Raw genomic sequence first — 21,244 nt, forward strand, 5'->3', positions numbered from 1 at the left:
CCACCCGGTCGAGTAAAAGTATAAATCTAAATCAATACGTTTTTAAATGTGACACTTTTTAAAACCTCTAAATCTGGTACCATACCTAATATTTGTTAAAATTGTTGATCAAAAAGAAAACATTACGCATAATCGAGGAAGGCGTCAAAACATAATTGATGCTAGTTAGTGTTCTGTTAATTTCAAATGAATAACGACTTTATATTTCCGATAGCAGATAAATAAATGCTCGTTGAAAGCAATGTTTTCACCCAAAAACACCAAAGCGCTGGCGTCGGATTCTAGAGCATATGGCGGCCTTTCAAGGCGAACACTAACTAAAGGTTCCAGTTGATGATGAAGTAGGGGTTAAACGGGGGAACTCTGAATTGCCTTCAGCCAATCCCCGCGGTGTTTATTCTGGGAGCAGCGAAACGGGAGGAGAAGAAGGTGAGACTAGAGTGGAAAGAGATGAGAAGCATTTACGTGGAGGGGCGGCACAATGACATTTTTAGTGAGTGGAACAGATACGCAGCCAATTTTTCATTCCGAGAGTCGATGAGTGAGTCGGTGCGGTTTATTTTTTTGGTGAAATATCCCTTGGATGATGGTATATATGAAGTTTTTAATGCAAAGCGGTATATCTCTATACTCCAAGGGTTCTGTCTTGAACGTCGGCATCAACGAAAAACTCCCGCTAACAAATAAAAAAAATTACTCGCACCGTGTCAGCTTGGGGGACGATATTAATTACAAAAGGAAATTGTAAACGAGACTAGTTGTTTATCATGCTGGAAACCCAAACAATATACACCCAATAAGGTAAAGAACAACAGAAAATTCAGAGAGAATGGGTAACGCTGACAAAACTATGCGAAATGGTAAATAGTTCGAGCTACCGCGAAACAGTCAATGTTGGGAATTGGAAAAAGTCAGAATACGTGTTCGGTGCTGGAACGGGGTTGTCCCACGCGTCCGAAAAGCAGCGCCGTGGAGTTGCAGTGTAGCGAGGTCCAGGTGACGTGTCGTGGCCGCAGCGGTAGAGCGCGCTCCGAGATCCCGTCGCGTAGTAGCAGACGCAGCTCTCTTGGGGCGTCGTGGTCCCCTACCGATGTCCGGCGAGACGTCTTCCTCGCGGAGATGTCCTGGAGGTTGCGCCTTTGGAGGGCGTCTTGGGGCCCGGCACGGGTAGGGTCACCCGACCGCCACGACTCTCGGTCACGCTCCACAATTCACAGCCTCTCTTCCCTCTCGTGTTCTTAGGATCACCTCTTCCCGCCGGTCGCTGTCGCTGGCCTGTCCCGATTGGCTGGCGGCCGGCGCGAGCTCGTGCCGTGTCCCGAGCAATCGGCGCCGTAGCTGGTTTCAATCAACTTGACGGAACATCTCGCGCGTGTCGTCTGCTTCGTAGTTTCTTTTCGTCGTCTTATTTAACCGACGTTTCTTTTTGTCCTTGCGAATTCTTCGCATGACACAATTCTTCGCATGGCACACTGCCAAGATTCCAACCTGAACCTGAATAGAGTAACGGAGCAACAACCCGCCGTCTCACCAACTCAGCTACGCCCACACAAGGAGATGGGGAGACACACGGTGCACTCAACGAGCACAGCAGCGCTTTTACCACCTGCGCTCATTCAAAGATCTTGTAAGAAGTGCAAACCGCATAAGATATGATAACGGCGTTCACGTGGTTTGAATTAGCGGCGAACTGAACAGCGTCTGGAGAGAGGAAGGCAGGGAGGGTGCTCCCTGGCGTCGATGCGTGAAGCAAGAAGTAGGGGAAGGCAGCGAGAGAGATGAAGCCAGAGCCGCGCGTGCCGTTGTACTCTTCACCCTGTGCCAGACGCTCCTTTCCGCTTTCTTTCTGCCGTCGCTGCTGCGTTCGGTCATCTCTGGTATCACTCTTTGTAGAGCAAGGTATGTCAATTCAAGTGACGTCGCACGGGTAATGGTTGTGGGTGTCGTTTCGAGCTTCGCAGTCAACTACCTTCACAGCGTGGATAGGAGCCAATTTTTTTTGTTTCCCTGGCCTTTTTAAACCGTCGCCTGACATGTTTTCGCATTCACAATTTGTACATTCCTAATACCTATTCTGGTTAACCTCCCTGCCTTTCCTGTACTATTCCTTCCTTCCTTCCTAATACCTATATATGATCTATCCGAAAAAAATGTGGTTATCACTTTTCTACACTTTAAACTACTACAGTAAAAGCTCGTTCGAACTCGAAGGGGACCATAAAATTGTTCGAATTAAGCGGAGTTGAAATTATCGGGCGGGCGCTAGAATGAATGGAAATCCCGCCACACTGCGCGGGCAGAACACAAAGAAGCCACCTTTGGACTTGTCATCGCGAATTAGGCGCTACTATACGTTTGTGGCAGGTCATTTCGTAAACAATGCATCGTAAATAATAATGTAATCCGCCGGAGCACTGGCGCCGGTGGCGCGGCGTCCTCTGTAGACGCGAAATCAGCTGTTGCAGGAGGAGAGCTTGCGCGCCGCAATGTTGTTTTTCGGTTCGGTTGTTTTGCATATCTAGTAAATTTGGTTTGGTTCGGATTTGCAACACATTGTAATCCCTCGGGGCCGACTTTTTTCGCTAGAAGTGATGGAAACGAGGGGATTATAGTTCTTATTAACCGTTCTAGATGCCGACGCGTTCGAATTATCGGAAGGTTTCCCCCATTCAAATACACAGGGCTGTGCCGGGACCAGGGCGTGAGTTCGAACTAACCGAGTTAGAATTAACGAGCTTTTACTGTATTTGTTTCACGTGGCTCTGTCCTCTTGTTTCGATGTTGCTTGTCTGTAAACTGATAAATCGATTTTCCGTCAGTGGGCACGAAATTATGCTTAAGCCTCTTTTATAGCGATTAGGTGTGGCAGACATTTCATGAAATCCATGTTTGTCGTAAGGCTGGTCACACTCATTGTTCACGGCGTCCATCACTCGCGCAACACTTTTATTGTGCAGGATTTCAAACATTGATCAATTGCCATTCCCACGAATCGGGAAATCTTCTTTACAGCCATTCTGTGTTATTCTATAGACATTACATTTTTCCGCAGGAATTCGGAGACGAGCTTCAAGTGGGCGACTGGCTCCCCCTTCATATTGAGATGTTGTGCGACCAGGCATAATAGCATTCATTCAAAAATAATTCATCCACTTGTACGTGCAGTCCGCGTATGCTCCATCTAGCTTAGCTTTGATCTGCGCAGCCAATCACTACATGGAGCTCGGCTTATGATAGTACCGTGACAGTAGCGACATTCTGGCTTCATACGTTTTTTAAGCTACACGAAACTTAAGCGTATGAGTGACATATTGCGTGAGGTATATGGAAGGGTGATATTTGCCAGCCATGGCCTCACCACAGACATCGTGGCGCTATATCATAGACGCTATCTAAAACTTGAATGCTATTCCGGTACATCGTTCAAGATTCCACATAGGAAGCAGATGGCAAAAGTAAACGTTCTTTAGAACTGTGCTTATGTAACTTGCACCAGCGGAGCTCTTGTGCCAGCTGTCAGTTCGGTGTTGCAGGAAAAAATACCGAGAAAATACTGAGCGCTCGTGAGCGCGTGTCTCGCGGCGACCGCCGAGTCCCCGTCTCTCGCAGTGCATCTAGCAAAAAAAAAATAATACCTGCAGCGCTGTCGCCACGAGCAACCTGTCACGTAATGTTTAGCATGAGGATCACGACGATATCGATGCATATTACGACGACTACTACTAGCACAGTTAAAAGCAACGACGGAACATGTGAACAAACAATCTCTAACTTGTACAAATACGTGTTGACGTGTCCTTAAGTGCTCACGTATAAAGAAATCGAAATCCTGCGGCTTCGCAATGTTTCAACGATTGCGACACTTAGTGAAAGCTATGCTATTTCGGTTTGAGGAAGTCTACAATGCTGGGGATGACTTTGCATCCAACGCTCGCCTTGGACAAGACGGTGAACTCTACGATGCATATGACGACGATTATTAGCACCGCAATCATGCAAATAAACAGTGGTACTGAACCTATTTGTCTGGCAGGGCTCACCTAAAACAGCTTCCCCCTTCAAGTATTGTGCTTCAGTGGAAGCTTCCGCGACATTTTTTGTTTTCGTTCCATGATATATAACCTTCTATGCTATCATTTGCCTCTGCAGCCTATATCTCTACTGAAGGCACTTAACAGAGACAAGGCTAACTTTTCAAACAAAATACATCTCACTGTACCCAATGACATACCAATTTTCCACTTGTTCTTTGAAATGTCCCTCATTCGCTAACTCAAGTGAAAACAAACGCACCCGCAGAATATGTATAAAACTCGGAGCAGTTGTAACTGTCATCAGTCGCCGTTAGTGCGGGGTCAATGCGCCTTTGCCGGAAGCAAGCGGCATCAGCCCATTCAAATTTAGCGCTTCAATATTACAGCTAGAACTGTAGTATAAGGTTTATGGGAGATGGCGCCACTGTATACAGTCAGGCTCACTTTGTTTCTAGCAACAGAGCGTACACCGCGCCTTCTGGAGACGCTTTGCTTAGTGAGCAGATCGCGCGTGCGTGCGCGCCTTCATAGAGGGCGCACCATTGCTTGCACGAACATTCAATTTTTTCACTTATTTACGCCCGTTGCTATGCAAGTACTTTTTTTTCGAAATGGGTGGGATCCAAAAACCGGTTCTAAGTCAGATAACACTGTATTGAAGAAAAAATATACTTTACTTTAGAAAAGCGCATGCAACTAAATACAATAATAAGCCAAAATCATTTTCCAATTGGGAGTGTGCTGTGGCGCATGATTAATATAACCAAAATGTCATCCTACTGGTCAGTTCCCGCCTCACAGTCGCACTGCGAGGCGGGGAGAAATACATAATTCAGACCCAAACAATAAATTGTTTAATTCGATTGTGGGGTTTAACGCGCCGATCCAACGAAGGCGATGAGGCGTGCCGTAGGAGGGGAGGCTCCGGATTTATTTTGACCACGTGGGGAGTGAAATTCTGCCCAGGCGAATTTGACCCAATTCGAAAAAAAAAACTTGCCTCAGTCCTGCTCACCAAGAAACGCTGAAAAGGCCTTAACCCAAGCACGAAAGAAATATAGTTTTGTTGTTATAATTTTATTCTAGTTTATACAGTCTTTTTTATAGTTTTGTTCTATATTTTTTATTTATATAGTTTCCTTGCAGCGCGCTCATTTCTTTGATTTAAAAAATTTTGTGCTTCTAAAACATAACTACATAAACAAGGTTTTGTAAACGGAAGAGCCGGTGCTTTTGAATGCCTGCCTAATTCTCGGGCCCTGGTTTCATGTAGACTGTAACAAAGTGACTTTTTGGGCGTGTTTCTTAGACACGATCAATAGAGAAGACGGCTCGTGTCTGTTTAAAGCCTTCCTTTTGTTGGTCTCCCAGATACGATGTCTTTCCTTTTGCGAGTTGACAGCGCACGGACCTATTGGTGGTTAAGCTTTAGGTAACGCTCAAGCGCGGGTAAGCACCACGAACTTGCAAATGGAAGGCCGCTGGCCAATAAAAGAACAAGGCTATATCAAAAGGTAAGAAATTGGCAACGTGCGTCCGTGCTTACTGTGGACGGCCGAAATTGGGTGAGCCACGCTTTAGCAAGCGTTCCATTATGCACTAGGTAAGAACGTTTCACTTGTACTTGGCATGGCTCATGAACCGCCTGAAGATTTTCCTGTGGCTGCAATAAGACAACATTGTTATTGAAATGACTATATAAAGTGCTTTAGCTATTTAAAAATTGGAGCTCCGAGAGATGTATTTGTCAGTAATTATTTGGAGCTTTTCGCAAGGCGAACAAGAAAAAAACTGTGGCAATTTGTGTTGATAGGGTTCCAAGATGGGGAAAGAAGCCATGCTGATGATGTAGCTGGCATGGCAGCGCCAACGACGACACACCGATTGCAACGACACCTTTCCCTCACTTACCATATTTGCATGATTCTAATGCGCCCCTGATTGTAACGCGCAGGTAAGCTTAGGTATGAAAATTTGAAAACACATTGGGCGTAGCTTGCATTAGTGGTGCGAGAGCATAGCCAAAGTATAGCTGGTCGGAACTTAGCTGGTCCTGGAATTTAGAGATTTTGCTAAGTTTTGCAAGGCTGTGCTAGCTTTTGCGGCTCGCTGTGCCGGGTCAGCTCGGCGTCGACTATTGTATTCTAGCTTAGCAGCGCGACGCGATTCCCGGCCAGCGGCTTACTCGTCGGGAGCGCAGATCTTCTTCGCCCACCCCATCGCTACTTCTGGTAAACTGCCGCTGTATGCGAGCTTTAATACCTTGTGTTGCGCAGTGACTTCACGGCTTGACGGGCGCCGGTGAGGCTCGGCGGAGCCATGCCTAGGCTGGTGAAGCTAGCGCGAAGCTATGCACCGCCGCGCCAGGGGTTGCTAGGCAACGCGAGGTGAGGTCACTGCTCCGCTAGGTTTTTTTTTTGTGTGTGTGTGTGCGGCTACGGACGGATAACACTGTGCGCAAACAGCTCGGATTTTAATAATTACGGCCATCCTGCAGCGCAGATGGCAAAGACATGACACCACGTACATCTAAGAAGACATTTAATTTGGCGCACGCCAATGTGGCCGCAGGAATCCATTGTGCTTCATAAACGTGCTTATCCAGGTCCTGCTGAGATAAAAGCAGAGAAGGGGACCATTGAAAGGCGATTTCAATTTTTAGCCCTATTAGGTCGCGCACGTACGTATTAAAGCTGCGTCTGGCGAAAAAAGGTACGAATACAGTGCATACAATTATTGCAAATACAGTATAAAAACTCCAGAAAATTCAGTATATACATGTATGACCATCCATGGTGGCGCCGACACTGGCGACGCTTCGCCACGCATGCGTGTAGAAGGCATCGTTACCTGCCCGTTTCCGCCGTAGAGCGGCGTTGGCATCCACGCACCCTACATGCGCGCCCGCTCCCAACCGAAGGGCCACCGACCGCGCTTCGGCCGTTGCCCGAATGGCGGTGGCGGTATTTCTGGGAGCGCGATTGGAGGCTTTCCGGCATCAATTAGGATTCCAAGACGGCGGGCAGACGTAAAATTCTGCTATCTCCACCACGTAACAGCAAAATAACAATACCGGGAGCAGGAAGACCGGACAATTCATGAGCCAACCATCCAAAATCCGTCGAACGAGTACGCTGATAAGTTTCCCAGCAAGCAAGCACAGGACGTTCTCGGGCTATAATAGGGCCATGAAACCGAAATGGTGCAAGCTCGCACGGTTTCCGCAAACGCAGATTAAAAAGCACCTTTCACTTCACGAATCATACAGCGAATATCAAGCTTCAGTGCTTGGGATATATAAGATTCGTAAGTATTCTAGATGTCCTTAAAGATATCTACAACTAGCAATGTCCCTTCGTGGACTCGCTGTTTCAGCCCTAACCTAGACCACTTATTTCGCAGAAAACAGATTTAGATTGGAAGACAATCGACAAAGGTATTTTCTAGGTTAACGGTTGTGAAATACCGTCCCGACATATGCCACAAAAAAGCATGCCGTTATGAATAATAATGCAAAAGGTATGTTTTTCGCTTCCTTAAATCTGTCTACGACCATGCGAGAACTAGAAAATTAATTCGTTGTCACTATTCTGTTCCGGATGAACAATGGCGGTCGCCCTTTCCTTTGTGGCCACAGTTAGATTTAACTGCGAATGGCAGCGTGGTATAATGACGTAGAACACATTGTGGAAAAGTATGATTTTATTGCTCTCACTCGGAGCGCATCTCAGCAAGTTGCCCTTGCGGTGTCTGTGCCCTGTCTTCTATGGTAGTTGAATGCGCTGTTCGAGCACTCGTGCCGACCAAAGTCCGCTTTCAAAGCACCGCCGTCGCCGAGCCAGCTCTGCCGCCGCGACGTGGCAGCGATTACTCCCACCGGTGGCTGTGTGAGGTTCTATTTTCCTCGGCCCTGCTGGTAACTACTAGCAACACGAACGCCACAAAATGATAGACATATTATTTCGGATTACCGCAATTTCCTTTAATTCTGCGCTGCAGTTTCGGAGGAGGAGGAATAGCTTGATTTTTGGAGGGGGCATGAATGCCGTGGTGCAGAAGGAGATTGACACGGAGGGAGGGAGGGAGGGAATAATCGAAAATATCACTGTTCAAGGTTCAATCACGTGAAAGCGTGGAGACCATTTTAAAGTTAAGGGTTCCGTGAAGACGTAATGTATAGATTTCTATAAAAGATAGGTGCTACGTTTATGACAAAAGTCGGCCCAAGTTATCACACCAACTTGTAGAGACCAGTAGTAGGTGAAAATTCAGTTATTTTCTCTAGCGCTGAGGGATCTAGAACGCATTGCACATGCGCGATGCTTGAACGCGTTGCTCGAACGCGTTGCATATGCGCTTCTTCATTTCGGGTGGGGAACCGAGGTCTAACAGTAGCTTACGACCAGCAGTGAAGCGTGCCCAGTGCCATATCAAATGATATAGCTTAGGGATGCACGTCTTGTCACAATACAGGCAACGTTGGATGTGCGAGCTGGCTCCGTGGGTTCATTTATGCACTACATGATAGGCTAGTACCGTGTTAGCACAGATATTATTAGCTATTAGCTCCCCCAAGCATGTGAGCGTCTTGAGCGGGCTTAGTACACCCACTGGGGTGGCGTCTTCCAGCCTATTGCAATTCTCTGCCTGATATTTCCTCAGGTAAACTTGCCAGTGTTCTGCTCAGTAAAAGTTTGCGAACTTCAACATTGTTTTTTTTTTCACTTCCAGGTTCTGGTGTGGCACACACAATCGAGGCCAGCAGTTTTCCCGAGATACTCCATGGTCAACAAGACTTTTCGACGCCTAAAGACAAACCTGGACGCTCTACTAGACTACATCAACTCCTAGCTACAAACCGTCGCCTCCCAAACTCACTCATTGAAATGAACAGGCAATCTCTAGGTGCATCGGTTACCCTGAACGTGAAGCGGGACGTCTTCTTTGACCACGTCAACTATTCCCGTTAATTTCGTGACCTTGTGGTGCTGAGACATTGAAATGGCAAGCTTGACTTCCTGTGGGCCTTGTAATACTAAAGACAAACTTCGATATTCTTCCAACCTACCTAAGGACCCAGCCACTAGTATGTACTGCTGATGCTTACCTAGTGAAGTGAGGAGACCACCTCTAAGTGTGCCGGCTTCTACTGAACACTTTGTTTTAGTTGTCTGTGGAATACTACGTGGCGTAGTAATGGCTACAACTACACCATCGATTGTGATGGATGCCTAAGGCTTACCAGCCTCTCAGGGAAGCTGTCAACATACTTCCAGAAAATAACAATGCTGTCTTTGTGCCAAATTATAAAACATAGCGCCCTCCTCTTTTGGGCAGAACCAAACGCTGTCTCCCGCCGCCACGGCGAACCGCTTTCCCCTCCCAATTTCGCGACGCTCTCATCCTTTGCTTTCTTTTATCGTTTGCTTTTAAAGTAAAACTTCACTACTTTCGTCCAGCGATTTTGTGGAGGATGCGCAAATGACCTTTTGACCGGAGACGCACCCCTGGCGACAGACAGACAGACAAATGTTTTTATTTGGGATGGCTCGAGGCCGCAGGCTTAAGGCAGGGGGTTAATAACGTCCGGCCATGGATGCCCTGGCGACGAACTCCTCGAAGTGCATCACGTGATTCGCCGGCCCCGCTGTAGGCGCCTGCGGGCGCCGACACCGGTCGCCACCACCGCTGCGGCCGAGGCGCAGAGAAGCACGCCCTCAAACACCCATGCATGCGGCGCCGGGTCGTTTCCCGCAACTTGACTCGTCTAGCGCATGGCGAAGGGAACGGTGCGTTCGCCATGAATGAACGCCGCGTTCCCGCGGCCTCCTGTGAGCGTTGCACGGGGCCGAACGGTTTTCAGAAATGATCGGCAATAGAGCTAAATCAAACGTGTTACCAAGCGCAACGAAGACTCAACCCGAGTTACAGACAGACAGACAGACAGACAGACAGACAGACAGACAGACAGACAGACAGACAGACAGACAGACAGACAGACAGACAGACAGACAGACAGACAGACAGACAGACAAATCGAGTTACAGACAGACAGACAGATAGACATACAGACAAACCAAAATTTCTGGGTTTAAGTAACCCAAGAAAGACTATCGTCGTTAATAACGAGTGAAGTGACGTCACACATAACAGGCTATGGTGCTGCGCAGCTAAGCGTTTGGAAACACACGAGCCAGAAAGCGGCCAGACGCACATGACACGGGCTAGATGGAAAGCATATCAGCCGCTGTGAAAGCTTACTGCAGAGGATCAAAGGATGGATGAAGCAAGGGACACCAAACTTGGAAAGCACAGAAGGAAATACAGGAACAGTGTCCTATGTACATTGATTCACGTGTAGCGGAAGCTGCTCGGCACCCAGCGCCAGCGGCGCCCACCGACAGGGCTTTTTCTTTCTCGCCGGTCTGCCGCCGGCTTGACGACAGTGCGCCTTTGTGGAAGACGCGTATTGCCGACGGCGTCGCCGGCTTACTTCGGGGGTCAGTCCCTCGCCCTCTTTAACGGTCACCGTCGGGGGGAAGCATAAATTGTTGTCCGGCCGACTCCTGGCATTAGTCCTGGCGCCGTTGCCGTCTGGTCGCTGGCGGGCCTTTTTCCTCTTTCTTTTGAGGGACGCGGGGGTTCCCATTCTTTCCTTCGTCGGGGACGCTCTCAGCGTACGCATCTTTTGAAAATAAACAGTCTTGTCTTGAAACTGCAATTCAGCTCGACGTCTGCTTTCTCACCTTCTTCAGCAGCCGACATTCCGGGTTGCTACAAAATTGGTCACCCGAGCAACGCTCTCACTAACACGCCGCGATGAGCTCTGACCACAACACTGCTGCCTCCACGACTGCAGTCTTCGCCACCGAACTGAAGCTACCAAATTTTTGGCCTAAAAATCACAGTTTGGTTCAGCCAAGTGGAGGCCGGTTTTCAGCTCCGGCACATCACCTCGCAGTCGACAAAGTACCTTCATGTCGTCGCAGCCCTCCCCCAGGAATCGTGGACGTTATCGACGACATTGTGGTTTCACCCCCCACACAAGGGGATTACGACACCCTCAACAAGACGGTGCTGGACCGCCTCGAGGCGCCCGAAGAAAGCAGACGTCAGCATCTCCTATGTCGGGAAGAGCTGGGCAATCAGCGACCTTCCCAACTGCTGCACCGTATGCGGCAACTACTCCGTGTGCACGCGTGGCAGGACGGCCAGCTCCAGCTTCTTCGTGAACGTTTTCTGCAACGGCTGCCCCAGTCCGCGCGCGTTGTTCTCTCGAGTTCAGATGAGACGTCCCTTGATCGACTGGCGCAACTTGCCGATTGCATAACGAAATACTCTTCTCGAAACTTTGTGCCATAGCTTCCGCTAGACACACGAACAACCAGATCGACTGTCGCACCTTGAGGAGAAAGTTCAACAACTTACCGAGACCATGCAGCAACGTTTGCTGTCTGGCGCTCCCCAACAGGGCGAGCAACGACGCAACCGATCACCTTCAAGACAGCCAAGCTCTTCCCAGAGAAGCCAGTCACGAGATAGACAAGACGGAGTTTGCCGGTACGACCGCTGTTCGGCACGGGTGCTAGCCCAGCCGCTGAACTCAACCTTGCTCGTTTCCGGGAAACGCTCCTACCAGTCGTTGACGGCGGCTTACGAAATCGGCCCTCCACCTAGCCGCCTGTTCTTCGTAGTCAACCGCGTAAGCAACTCACGCCTGCTAGTCGACACGCGAGCCGAAATCTCTATTGTTCCGGCCATCTCTGAGGATCGCCGACGTAGCAAGAGCATATCGTCGCTGCAGTTGGTGAACAACCCTGTCATCGCTACGTATGGCTTCCGCTCGCTGACAATAGACGTCGGGCTCAGGCGCCTGTTTCGCTGGTTGTTCGTGGTAGCGGACGTTAATTTCGCCATATTCGGAGCAGACGTTCTCAGCCACTTCAAACTGGTTGCGAGCGTACGTGACCGTTGCTTCAAAGATAACAACACATCCCTCAAAGTACGTGGTTTGGAGTCAAACATCTGCTCATCTGGCATCTGCGCCTTTCAGCCAGTATCTACCTACCACCACGTCCTGGCCGAATTCCCTTGTCTCCCCAAGCCCCGCAACACGGAACAGCTGGTGAAGCATAACGTGATTCACCACATCGTCACCATCAATCCCCCAGTCACCGCCCGGCCACGACGGCTGTCCAGCCACAGCCTTCAAGCTGCACGCAGTACGTTCGGTCATATGCTGCAGCTGGGAATTATTCCCCCTTCGTCTAAAAACCATTCATCGCCGCTGCACATGGTGCCTAAAGACAGCGAGGACAACTGGCGCCCGTGCGGTGACTACAGAGCCTTGAACGCATCAAAAACGCTGGACCACTATCCTGTGCCCCACATTCACTATTTTAGTGCGAGGCTGGCAGCGACAAAAGTATTCACCAAGATCGAACCCGTAGAAGCATACACCAAATCCCCGTCGAACCGGAGGACATACCAAAAACACCCATAACACCTCCATTCGGCCTGTGTGAGTTCGTCAGAAGGCCCTACGATTAGAAAAATCAGCACAGACCTTTCAAAGCTTCATGGAGTAGGTCACCCGGGGTCTTCCTTTCGTCTTTGTCTACGTGGATGACATTTCGGTGGCCAGCAGTACTCCTACCGAGCACAAACAGCACCTCCGCCAGCTCTTTCAGCGTGTGAGTGAGCACGGTCTGGCGTTGAAACCTCAAAAGTGCGTGTTTGGTGTCGAGGCTCTAAACTTTCTCGGCCACCACATCACTGCTAAATGAATTATGCCTTTGTAATCCAGGGTGGAATCCGTCAAGAAATTTCCTCCTCCAGCGTCTTTCCGCAAGCTAATATAGTTTTTCGGGCTCTTAGACATCCACGGGCGGTTCATTCCGTCTTGTACACGAGAACTCCAGCCATTGACCGACCTGCTGCGCCGAGACGACCAAAAGGCACCAGATTTTTGTTGGTATGACGATCACCGGAACGCTTTCCAGAAGGGTAAGAACGAGCTAGCCGCGCCTACCCTTCTCAATCATTCATTGCCTGACGCGCTTACACGGCTCATGGTGGACGCCTCCTCCGCATCTGTCGGAGCAGTGCTGCAGTAATAGGAGGGTGCTGCAGTAACGCCTGAAGCCTGCAGAAGTACGGTGCAGCACTTTTGGAAGGAGATTCTGGCAATCTATTGTACTATTAAGCATTTCTGCTACTTCCTCGAAGGTCGTGAGTTCAACATCTCGACAGACCACAAGCCCCTCACCAATATCATTCAACACCAACAGTTTGTGTTACCAAGAACGGGAAATTCATCAGCTCTGATTTATCTCTGAGCTTTCTACAGACATCCGCCACGTTCCCGGGGTCGAAAACGAAGCAACCGACGGCTTGTCTCGTGTCAACGGTTCCGGCACAAAAGTCCTCGATATTGAGGCGATGGCCGCGGCTCAGCGGGAGGACATTGAGTTGACGAGACTGAAAGGTGGGGGATCTTGACTCATGTTTTCGGAGGTTGCCATTCCCTACGTCCGGGGCACGATAACCTGCGATACCTCCCAGGCAACCCCACGACCTTTCGTCCACTGAACTTTCGCCGTGTGGTAGACAACCCTTTCCACTCCATCAGCCAACCAGTTGTCCGCGCCACAGAGCGGCTGATAACAGAACGCTTCGTTTGGCCAGGAGTCAACGCGGACGTGCGACGTTGGGCTCTGACATGTGAAACGTGTCAGCAAGTGAAGGTTACTCGCTCGCTACACTGGGGCTGGACTAGAGGAATTTCGGACCCCTTTATCGCGGTTTGACCACGTCCACCTCGACCTGGTGGGACCGTTACCGCCCTGCCAAGGTTTCAGGCACCTGCTCACATGCACGACAGATACAGCCGATGGCCCGAAGCTATACCGATTGCGGACATATCAGCTGAGACAGCCTCGCAGGCCTTTATTCAGACATGGGCGTCCCACTTCGGCTGTCCCGCCCGCATAACAACTGACCGGGGACAGCAATTCCAGAGGAACCTTTTTTCCGCCCTTTCTACCCTCCTCGGCACGAGGCTGCAACAGAATGGTTGAGCGCTTGCACTGGCAACTGAAACCTGCACTTACAGCGAAATTCGATCGCCAGCACTGGGTGGAAAAACTCCCGATCATTCTTCTTGGCCTACGTTCAACGGTGAAAGAAGACCTCGGCTTCAGTGCAGCGCTAATGGTGTACGGCTCAACAGTGCGTCTCCAAGGAGAAGTCTTCTCCGACCAGACACTTTCCACCCCATTAGCCTCCGACCTCATCGAGAAGCTGCGCGCATGGCTTCTGCAACTCAGGCCAACAGCACCTCGCATCGCCCGCAAAAGAAAGCTTTTCACTTTTCCCAATTTGGACTCAGCTACACATGTGTTCGTGCGACACGACGCAACGAAGAGGCCCCTCACCCCGCCGTACGACGGCCCTTTCAAAGTTTTAGGACATAATAGCAAGGCCATCACAATCGACGTGCGGGGCAAACGAGAAGTCGTCGCCGTCGACCGCGCCAAGCCTGTTCATATTGAGGTTTCTGGTCATGCAGCCTCTCGCATGCGTTTTCAGTGATAACCAGTGGACTCTGACCTTTCACCATTCAGCCGGTAACTGCTGCCTTTCTTTGAAAGCTCCGCAATCTAGGTGGGGGGGGGGGGGAAGCTTTTGTAGCGGAAGCCGCTCGGCACCCCGCGCAAGCAGCTCCGCCGACGGGGCTTTTCCTGTCTCTCCGGTCTCCCCGCCGGCTTGACGACAGTGCGCCTTTGTGAAAAAAGCGTATTGGCTAGGGTGCCTCGACGCGCGGGCGCGCATCCAGGCACCCTAGTATTGGTGACGGCACCGCCTGCTTATTTCGGGGGTCGTTCCCCCGCCCTCTTCCACGGTCGCCGTCGGGGGAGGCATTAGTTGTTGTCCGTCCGACTCCTGGCATTAGTCCTGGCTCCGTTGCCGTCTGCTCGCTTGGGGGCCTTTTTAAATGCAGAGCATTTCTTTAACTCACGATGTCACCCGGCGTTGTAGGCGTGCCTCGGAGTCCGCAACAGCCGTTCCAGGTGCGCCCTCTCCAGCACTCCTCTTCTCCCGCATCCCGCTACCCTCCTCGCTCCCAACAACAGGTCCGGACCCCTCCCCCTACACTATATAAAAAAATATACCTACCGGCGCCTGGTTTCGATCCCACGACCCTGCGGGCGGAACGCAAGGTACATGGTGCTCTAACCACTGCGCCACAAAGCCGACACAGAATGGAAGGCTAAGAACGCCCCTTATATCCTTGACTCATTCAAACTACGTCAAGAAGCTGCTGATACAACGCATTCACTACCTGTGGGCGGAACACGAGGTACATGGTGCTCTTCCCACTGCATCACAAAACCGACACAGAATGAAAGGCTACGAACGCGCCTTATATCCTTGACTCATTCAAACTACGTCAAGAAGCTGCTGATACAACGCATTCACTACCAGCAACTCCCCAAACACTAAACGTTAACGCAATACACCCACACCCTATGCGACGCATTTACTCGAGTCCCTCTCGCGGGGAGATGGGCCCTTTTCCTCTCTCTTTTGAAGGACGCGGCGGTTCCCCTTCTTCCCCTCGTCCGTAGGTGGTCTCGGCGTACGCATCTTTTGAAAATAAACAGTCTTGTCTTGAAACTGTAAACCAGCGCTACGTCTGCTTTCTCGCCTTCTGCAGCCGACATTCCGAGCTGCTACACACGTAACAGGAGAAAAAGATTTCGGCCGGGTTGGGTAAGGTCGTAGTGACGTTTCCGTAAAGATGCATTCATTCAATCAATCAATCAATCAATCAATCAATCAATCAATCAGTCAATCAATCAATCAATCAATCAATCAATCAATCAATCAATCAATCAATCAATCAATCAATCAATCAATCCATTCATCAATCAATCAATCAATCAATCAAACTATCATTCAGTCAGTCAGTCAGTCAGTCAATCAATCAATCGATCAATTGTTACGAGGAATGTTTCGCTATAAAGATGAGGCTAGATGTGCTGTGCCGAAGGGAGGTCATCATAAAAGAGGGAAAATGAAGAATGATGGTGACACGTGTGTAGTTCGGTCGTTTGCCAGCGCGGCGCTCTCTTCCACTGTCGCTTTTATACACTACAAACTCGGAATAAGTACTGTAAATTCACATCTGTATATACCGCTTTACCCCACATCAACATCAATTAGTCAATTCAATCAAGCAAGTTTTCCAATGTTCAAAAGCATGTTACCTCTTCCTTTTCAATAATCATTAGCTAATCTCATCATCACGATTGCATCTTTTTTTGCACAGCAGTAATTATATCGGTGCAGTAACGCAATCTCAGTTCTTCGAGTACCATAAGAATATAACAGGCTAAAATTTATACACACACATCCTGGGCTATTCCCCCGGCTCTTCTACAGATCACAACGCTTATAACCACCACGTGTTTCTTTTCGCACCCTAAATTTCTCTAATAGCCCACGGTAAGACACAATGCAACATTTTCTCTTGCTGCTCGGAAAGGAAAAATGCGAGCCGTTTCACACTTTTTTTGCGGTTCTATAGCATGCAGTATAGACAGTTTTCATCAGCTAATGCAATGAAGATTATGGTGAAGAGAGAAGAGGAAGATTTCTCCCGAGCTATCAGTCAACACCCTGGTGTCATTTCTCGTTCGTGGCACCACCCGGTCGCCCTTTACAGAAACGGGAACGCAACGGTAGTGGTAAGCGATCTTCTTGTATTTACCGCTCATAGTTACGAATGTTTCTTCACTCATGTAATCTTGATATTGTAGGCAACTTTTGAAGGCGTTTGTGCATCACAAATTAAAACCGCATCGATTACGTTCCAAAAACACCCTTCTTCGCCAAGGGTTGCGTGTGGTGCCCAATAATATAAACGTGCGAAGGAGTTTATCCAGCTCGTAATAACACATCCGAAAGGGAGATGGCGAAATGAGGACATGCACCCTATGCCGTTGCATTCTTCTGGGTGATAAAAAAAATACTGGGAGCAGTGCACCGCATTTCAACTGAACCAGGATGACATGGTTTGGTATAGGGTACGGCATTTAGCTCTCGTTGACGATACGCTCTGCATAAGGAGCTGCTGTTCCCGTCTCCGACACTCTGGTTTCGTAAATGATGGTCGTTATAAAGCTAGCGGTCAGAATGGTTCCTATTTACGTCACTAAAGACCTGGTTAGAAACGAATTATTTTAGCCGCAGAAAATTTCATGCTCCTTTTTATGCCAGTCTGACGTTAGTATGACAAAAGGTGATACTGCAGCTCTTGGTGAAGAAGAGATTCCTGATTTTGTACGTTCAATTTTATGAGGACAGGGAACCTGTTTGCGCTCTGTACCAGGCGTACAAGTCAAAGGGATGACGTACACCCAGCCGCTCACATATACACAGACGCAGGCGGAAAATAATAGCTAATAAGTAGCCGATAAATTTTTTTATGAGGAAACAGTATACTCGGAGTTCATTTTATTGAATCGCACGAAGGTTTTATGAGTAAAACTGTGAGCCATGGGTGGACACCCTCATCCTGTAGTCCACTCTGTCTGCAACCCGGTCACCGTAACTATAAACTACTGATCTATGAATACGACCACGGCGCTGCACGCTATCCCATTGCTGAGGGATGTGTGGGTGTGGGGTTGGCGGTTGGTGAAGTACAGCCAAAATAAATGTGTTGTAGAATTTTGGTTTGTGGGGTAGTATGGGCAGTTGGGATGGCATGAGGTTGGGGAAACCCAACGGAGTGACGTGTGGCTGTAAGTATTGGTCTGGAGTTGTCGCGAAATGTGTGCGTTGGCCACACCTAGGATGGATTTAGTGTGGATCTGTGGTGGTAGCGGCAGGGAAGGGGGATGGACGTAGGAGTATATTTGCGAGAAGGGGTGCAACACAGAAGGGACGCTGAGTGTTTCGTCTTCTTTTTTTGGAATTCTCAGTGCTTACGTTCGCGGGCAATGGCATGCGCCAACTCGTTCTCGGTTAGGAATGTACGAGCTGGGGTCGATGCAATGCGGGTATGTGGCATTTGTAGTCCTTGCTGGAGGATGGCAGCTTCACGGCCGGTACTTTTTGGCATTGTAAACCCTGCAAGTCGGCGAGGACGCTAACACGTTGCAGTTGGGGGTGTGCACCACCGGTAAGGCAATTGGCCGCTTCTTCAGCTGCAGTTGCTGAGCCGGTGAGAAATACTGCTGTTGCCAGAGGGGTGACATTCGCCAGGACTACCGTAACCATGTGTGTTTGTTAGGACCGGTGGCTTACGAAGTCTGCGTACCGGGCTTCGGGGTCAGGGGCATATCTGGATGTGGGACGCTATATCCGGAGGTGCGTGCCCAGAGCGTTGTAAGTAGTGTGTATGTCCTTTGGTACTGTAACGAGCCGTGTGGCAGCTCGTTGGGCTCTGCCATCCTCTGGGGGGTGTCTGTTGTTGGTGGGTGAGAATACCCCACAGAGCCTCAAACATATCGCCCTGTAGCTGTAGCTGAATACTTTGAGGCTGACTGTTCGTGTGGGCTACAATTATTTCAGTCAGTGTTACGCAAGCTGAGCGAGAAGATGCGGCGTGTTAATGTGGATACTAGTAGGCCAGGGATTGTTTTGTAGGCTTGATGAATCACGCCGATTTTTCTTATTTTTTTGGCCGTAAGAGTCACGTGGGATGTCCCGTAAGGGACGATACTGGGATTACAAGAAATAGGTATGCGTGCAATAATGAAGTCTGCCACTTCTTTCCCGCGAAAAAAAATTTTTGAATAATTCTCTGCGGCCACGACCACTTGAACACGTGTGTGTTCAAGATTTCGGCCCTTTAAAATATCTTGAAATGGTCAAAATAATTCCTCGCCTACAGCGCACCTCATTGCCTGTGTAGCGTCGGCGCGTTAAACACCACAATCCATGAATTCTTTTCAAAATGTTTTAGAATGTTGAACGATCAGTTTTATTCAGCTAGAAAGAAAGGGTTGGGGTAGGCAGTCTTGATCCTGGAAATAAATATTCACGAAAAGTGTGCTTCCAACATTCCGCCTTGTAGGATATTGGCGAGCGAAGTGGGCAATTCTGATTATGCGCAGACACTTGGATATTGGAAGCAAACATGCTCGAAACGATGGAAGTGTAGTCGCTAGTGCCTGCATGATTTCCACTTCCGTGGGGCATATCGGATAAAGGCCACGACGTCGTGTACGTACATTCCGACGTGTCTGCCGAAGCAGGGACCCGATTGCGCAATACAAATGAGATGACCGATTACACAATAAATCCGACCTAATTCGAAACGTTCATTTACATTTCGGTTTGATTAATTTGACTTTATTGGAGGGTTTTAGGCACCGACACTACACAGGCGATGAGGCGCGCCGTAGTGGAGGGTTCAGGACAGATATTGATCACCTGGGCATCCTTCTCGAACACACGAAAAGCGTCTGCCGCTGTCTGTTCTCGTCTGTTATATTTCGGCTACCATCCTTTACGGATTTCCGTTTTGGAAGCATGGTACACGCGTCTCATTCCCGCATTTTACGTCTTCGCAAAACGCGCAATACTATCATGTCTGCAGCTTATCACGTGAGTGCCCGTCAAGCTTTGTGCGTAAACATCAGGCGCAGGGGAAGAAGCACGGCTGCGCCCATACGCACAACGGTCGCTGTTGGATGCGCACTTGGTCAATTTTGGTACGTTTCCTAGTAACTGTGGTTCGCCGTGCGGTGATTGACGCATTGACTGTAGCCACCCAATGCCAGCTAGAAACGTGGGCCCAGCTTTCTTGCTCATCGTATTTGTCATCGACAGCAACTCAGATAAGAACTAACCGCAAAAGGCACACTTCTGTGAGTAAACATGAGGGGTATGGCGCAGAGGAGTGGATCGTGTACGGTTTGTCCAAGTGCACGGATGTTAACCGCCGCGGCGGGGATTCATTCGGCGCGGCGGAGGAACCCGCTTTTGGTTGGCAATTTTGCAGGTCGTGTTTTGCGGATGAGATGACCGTTATTTGCATGACCGTATGCAAGACCGTTATTTGCGTATTCGCCTGCAGGCGCCTCCTGGCTGTTGGGGACGCAATCTTTGAGTTGGCGCTGATGACAGATGCGGGGAGCACTCCAGGCCAAACTTTCTAATTTACACTCTCTGGCTACTGCCGAAGCTGCACGTCATCATACGGCCGATTACCGGCTTTGCGAAAAGTGGTGATGCTCGTCAGGGGCTTACCAAAGCAGAAACCTTTCTGCACGAAGAGAGCTGCCAGGTTTCTGCCGCCTCCTCCTCATGTCGGTGCACGAAGGTGGGGTGGCCGCCTCGGTGGCTCAGTGGATAAGGCGTTGCGCTGCTGAGCCTAAGTTACGCGGGTTCGATTCCGGGCCGTGACGTCAGATTTTCTGATGAAGACAAACAGCAAAAGGGTGCATGTGTTCGAGATTTTGGCGCACGTCAAAGATACTGAGGAGGTCAAAATTAACCAAGAGTCGTCCTCTACGGCGCTCCTCATAACCTGTACAGTTTCGGCACGTTGAACACCGTAATCAAACCAAATCAATCAAAGGCGTGGTGGGCAGTCACATGATACGCAACACAGTGAGGGAATGGATAGAGTTTAAGCCCGTGGGAATAACCTTTTACGGCCTGCATATCTAGCACGTTCCTCACCTTTATTTTCCGCCGTCCGCCGCTACTTCTCCCATTTCGTGCGCTGTTCTCAGCATTGCTCCTTGTACGAACCTTTCATCCATAACTCCGTCGCTTACCGAACGCTTACAGCGGTGAAACCCAGTTAGCGATGCTACCCAACCAAGAAAAAGCGGCTTTCGTTTACGTTTCCTCTTCTGTCTTTCAGTTCACAAAGAAAACACACATACGCATGAGCACTCTTTATTTATCTGGGCTTGCCAGGCTTATGGCCACGTGCAAACACCTTTGTAAAGCACCAGCGTGGATTTTTGCCCTCCGTGCCGTACAGCGACTCCTCAGTTACTTGGGCCGGCTCTAAAGCGCTTTAAAGACCCTTCCCCAAGCACCGCTGCGAGAACTGCCTCACTCCAGTATAGGCCCGCTTGTTTCCACCTTGAAAACACCAATGTTTCGGTCCATTGAGTATCACAATGCCTTCTTTACCTCACCTGCGAGTCAGGTAACCACATTTGGCACTCATCCGCAGA

General features: G+C 49.4%; 1 protein-coding gene across 1 annotated transcript in view; it reads left to right on the forward strand.

The window, feature by feature from the left end:
• The window catches only part of LOC144178066 (galactosylgalactosylxylosylprotein 3-beta-glucuronosyltransferase S-like), a 91,346-nt gene extending 81,963 nt beyond the window's left edge, over positions 1-9,383 (forward strand). The window contains exon 6 of the mRNA XM_077705593.1: positions 8,766-9,383. Coding sequence (XP_077561719.1) covers positions 8,766-8,885 — 120 coding nt within the window. The 3' untranslated portion in view covers positions 8,886-9,383. The remainder of the gene's footprint in view (positions 1-8,765) is intronic.
• Positions 9,384-21,244: the final 11,861 nt, after the last annotated feature.

The sequence above is a fragment of the Haemaphysalis longicornis genome, unplaced genomic scaffold, assembly GCF_048455015.1.
Source record: "Haemaphysalis longicornis isolate Haplotype H1 unplaced genomic scaffold, Haemaphysalis longicornis Haplotype H1 scaffold_4, whole genome shotgun sequence".
In the NCBI taxonomy this organism is placed as follows: Eukaryota; Metazoa; Arthropoda; class Arachnida; order Ixodida; family Ixodidae; genus Haemaphysalis; species Haemaphysalis longicornis.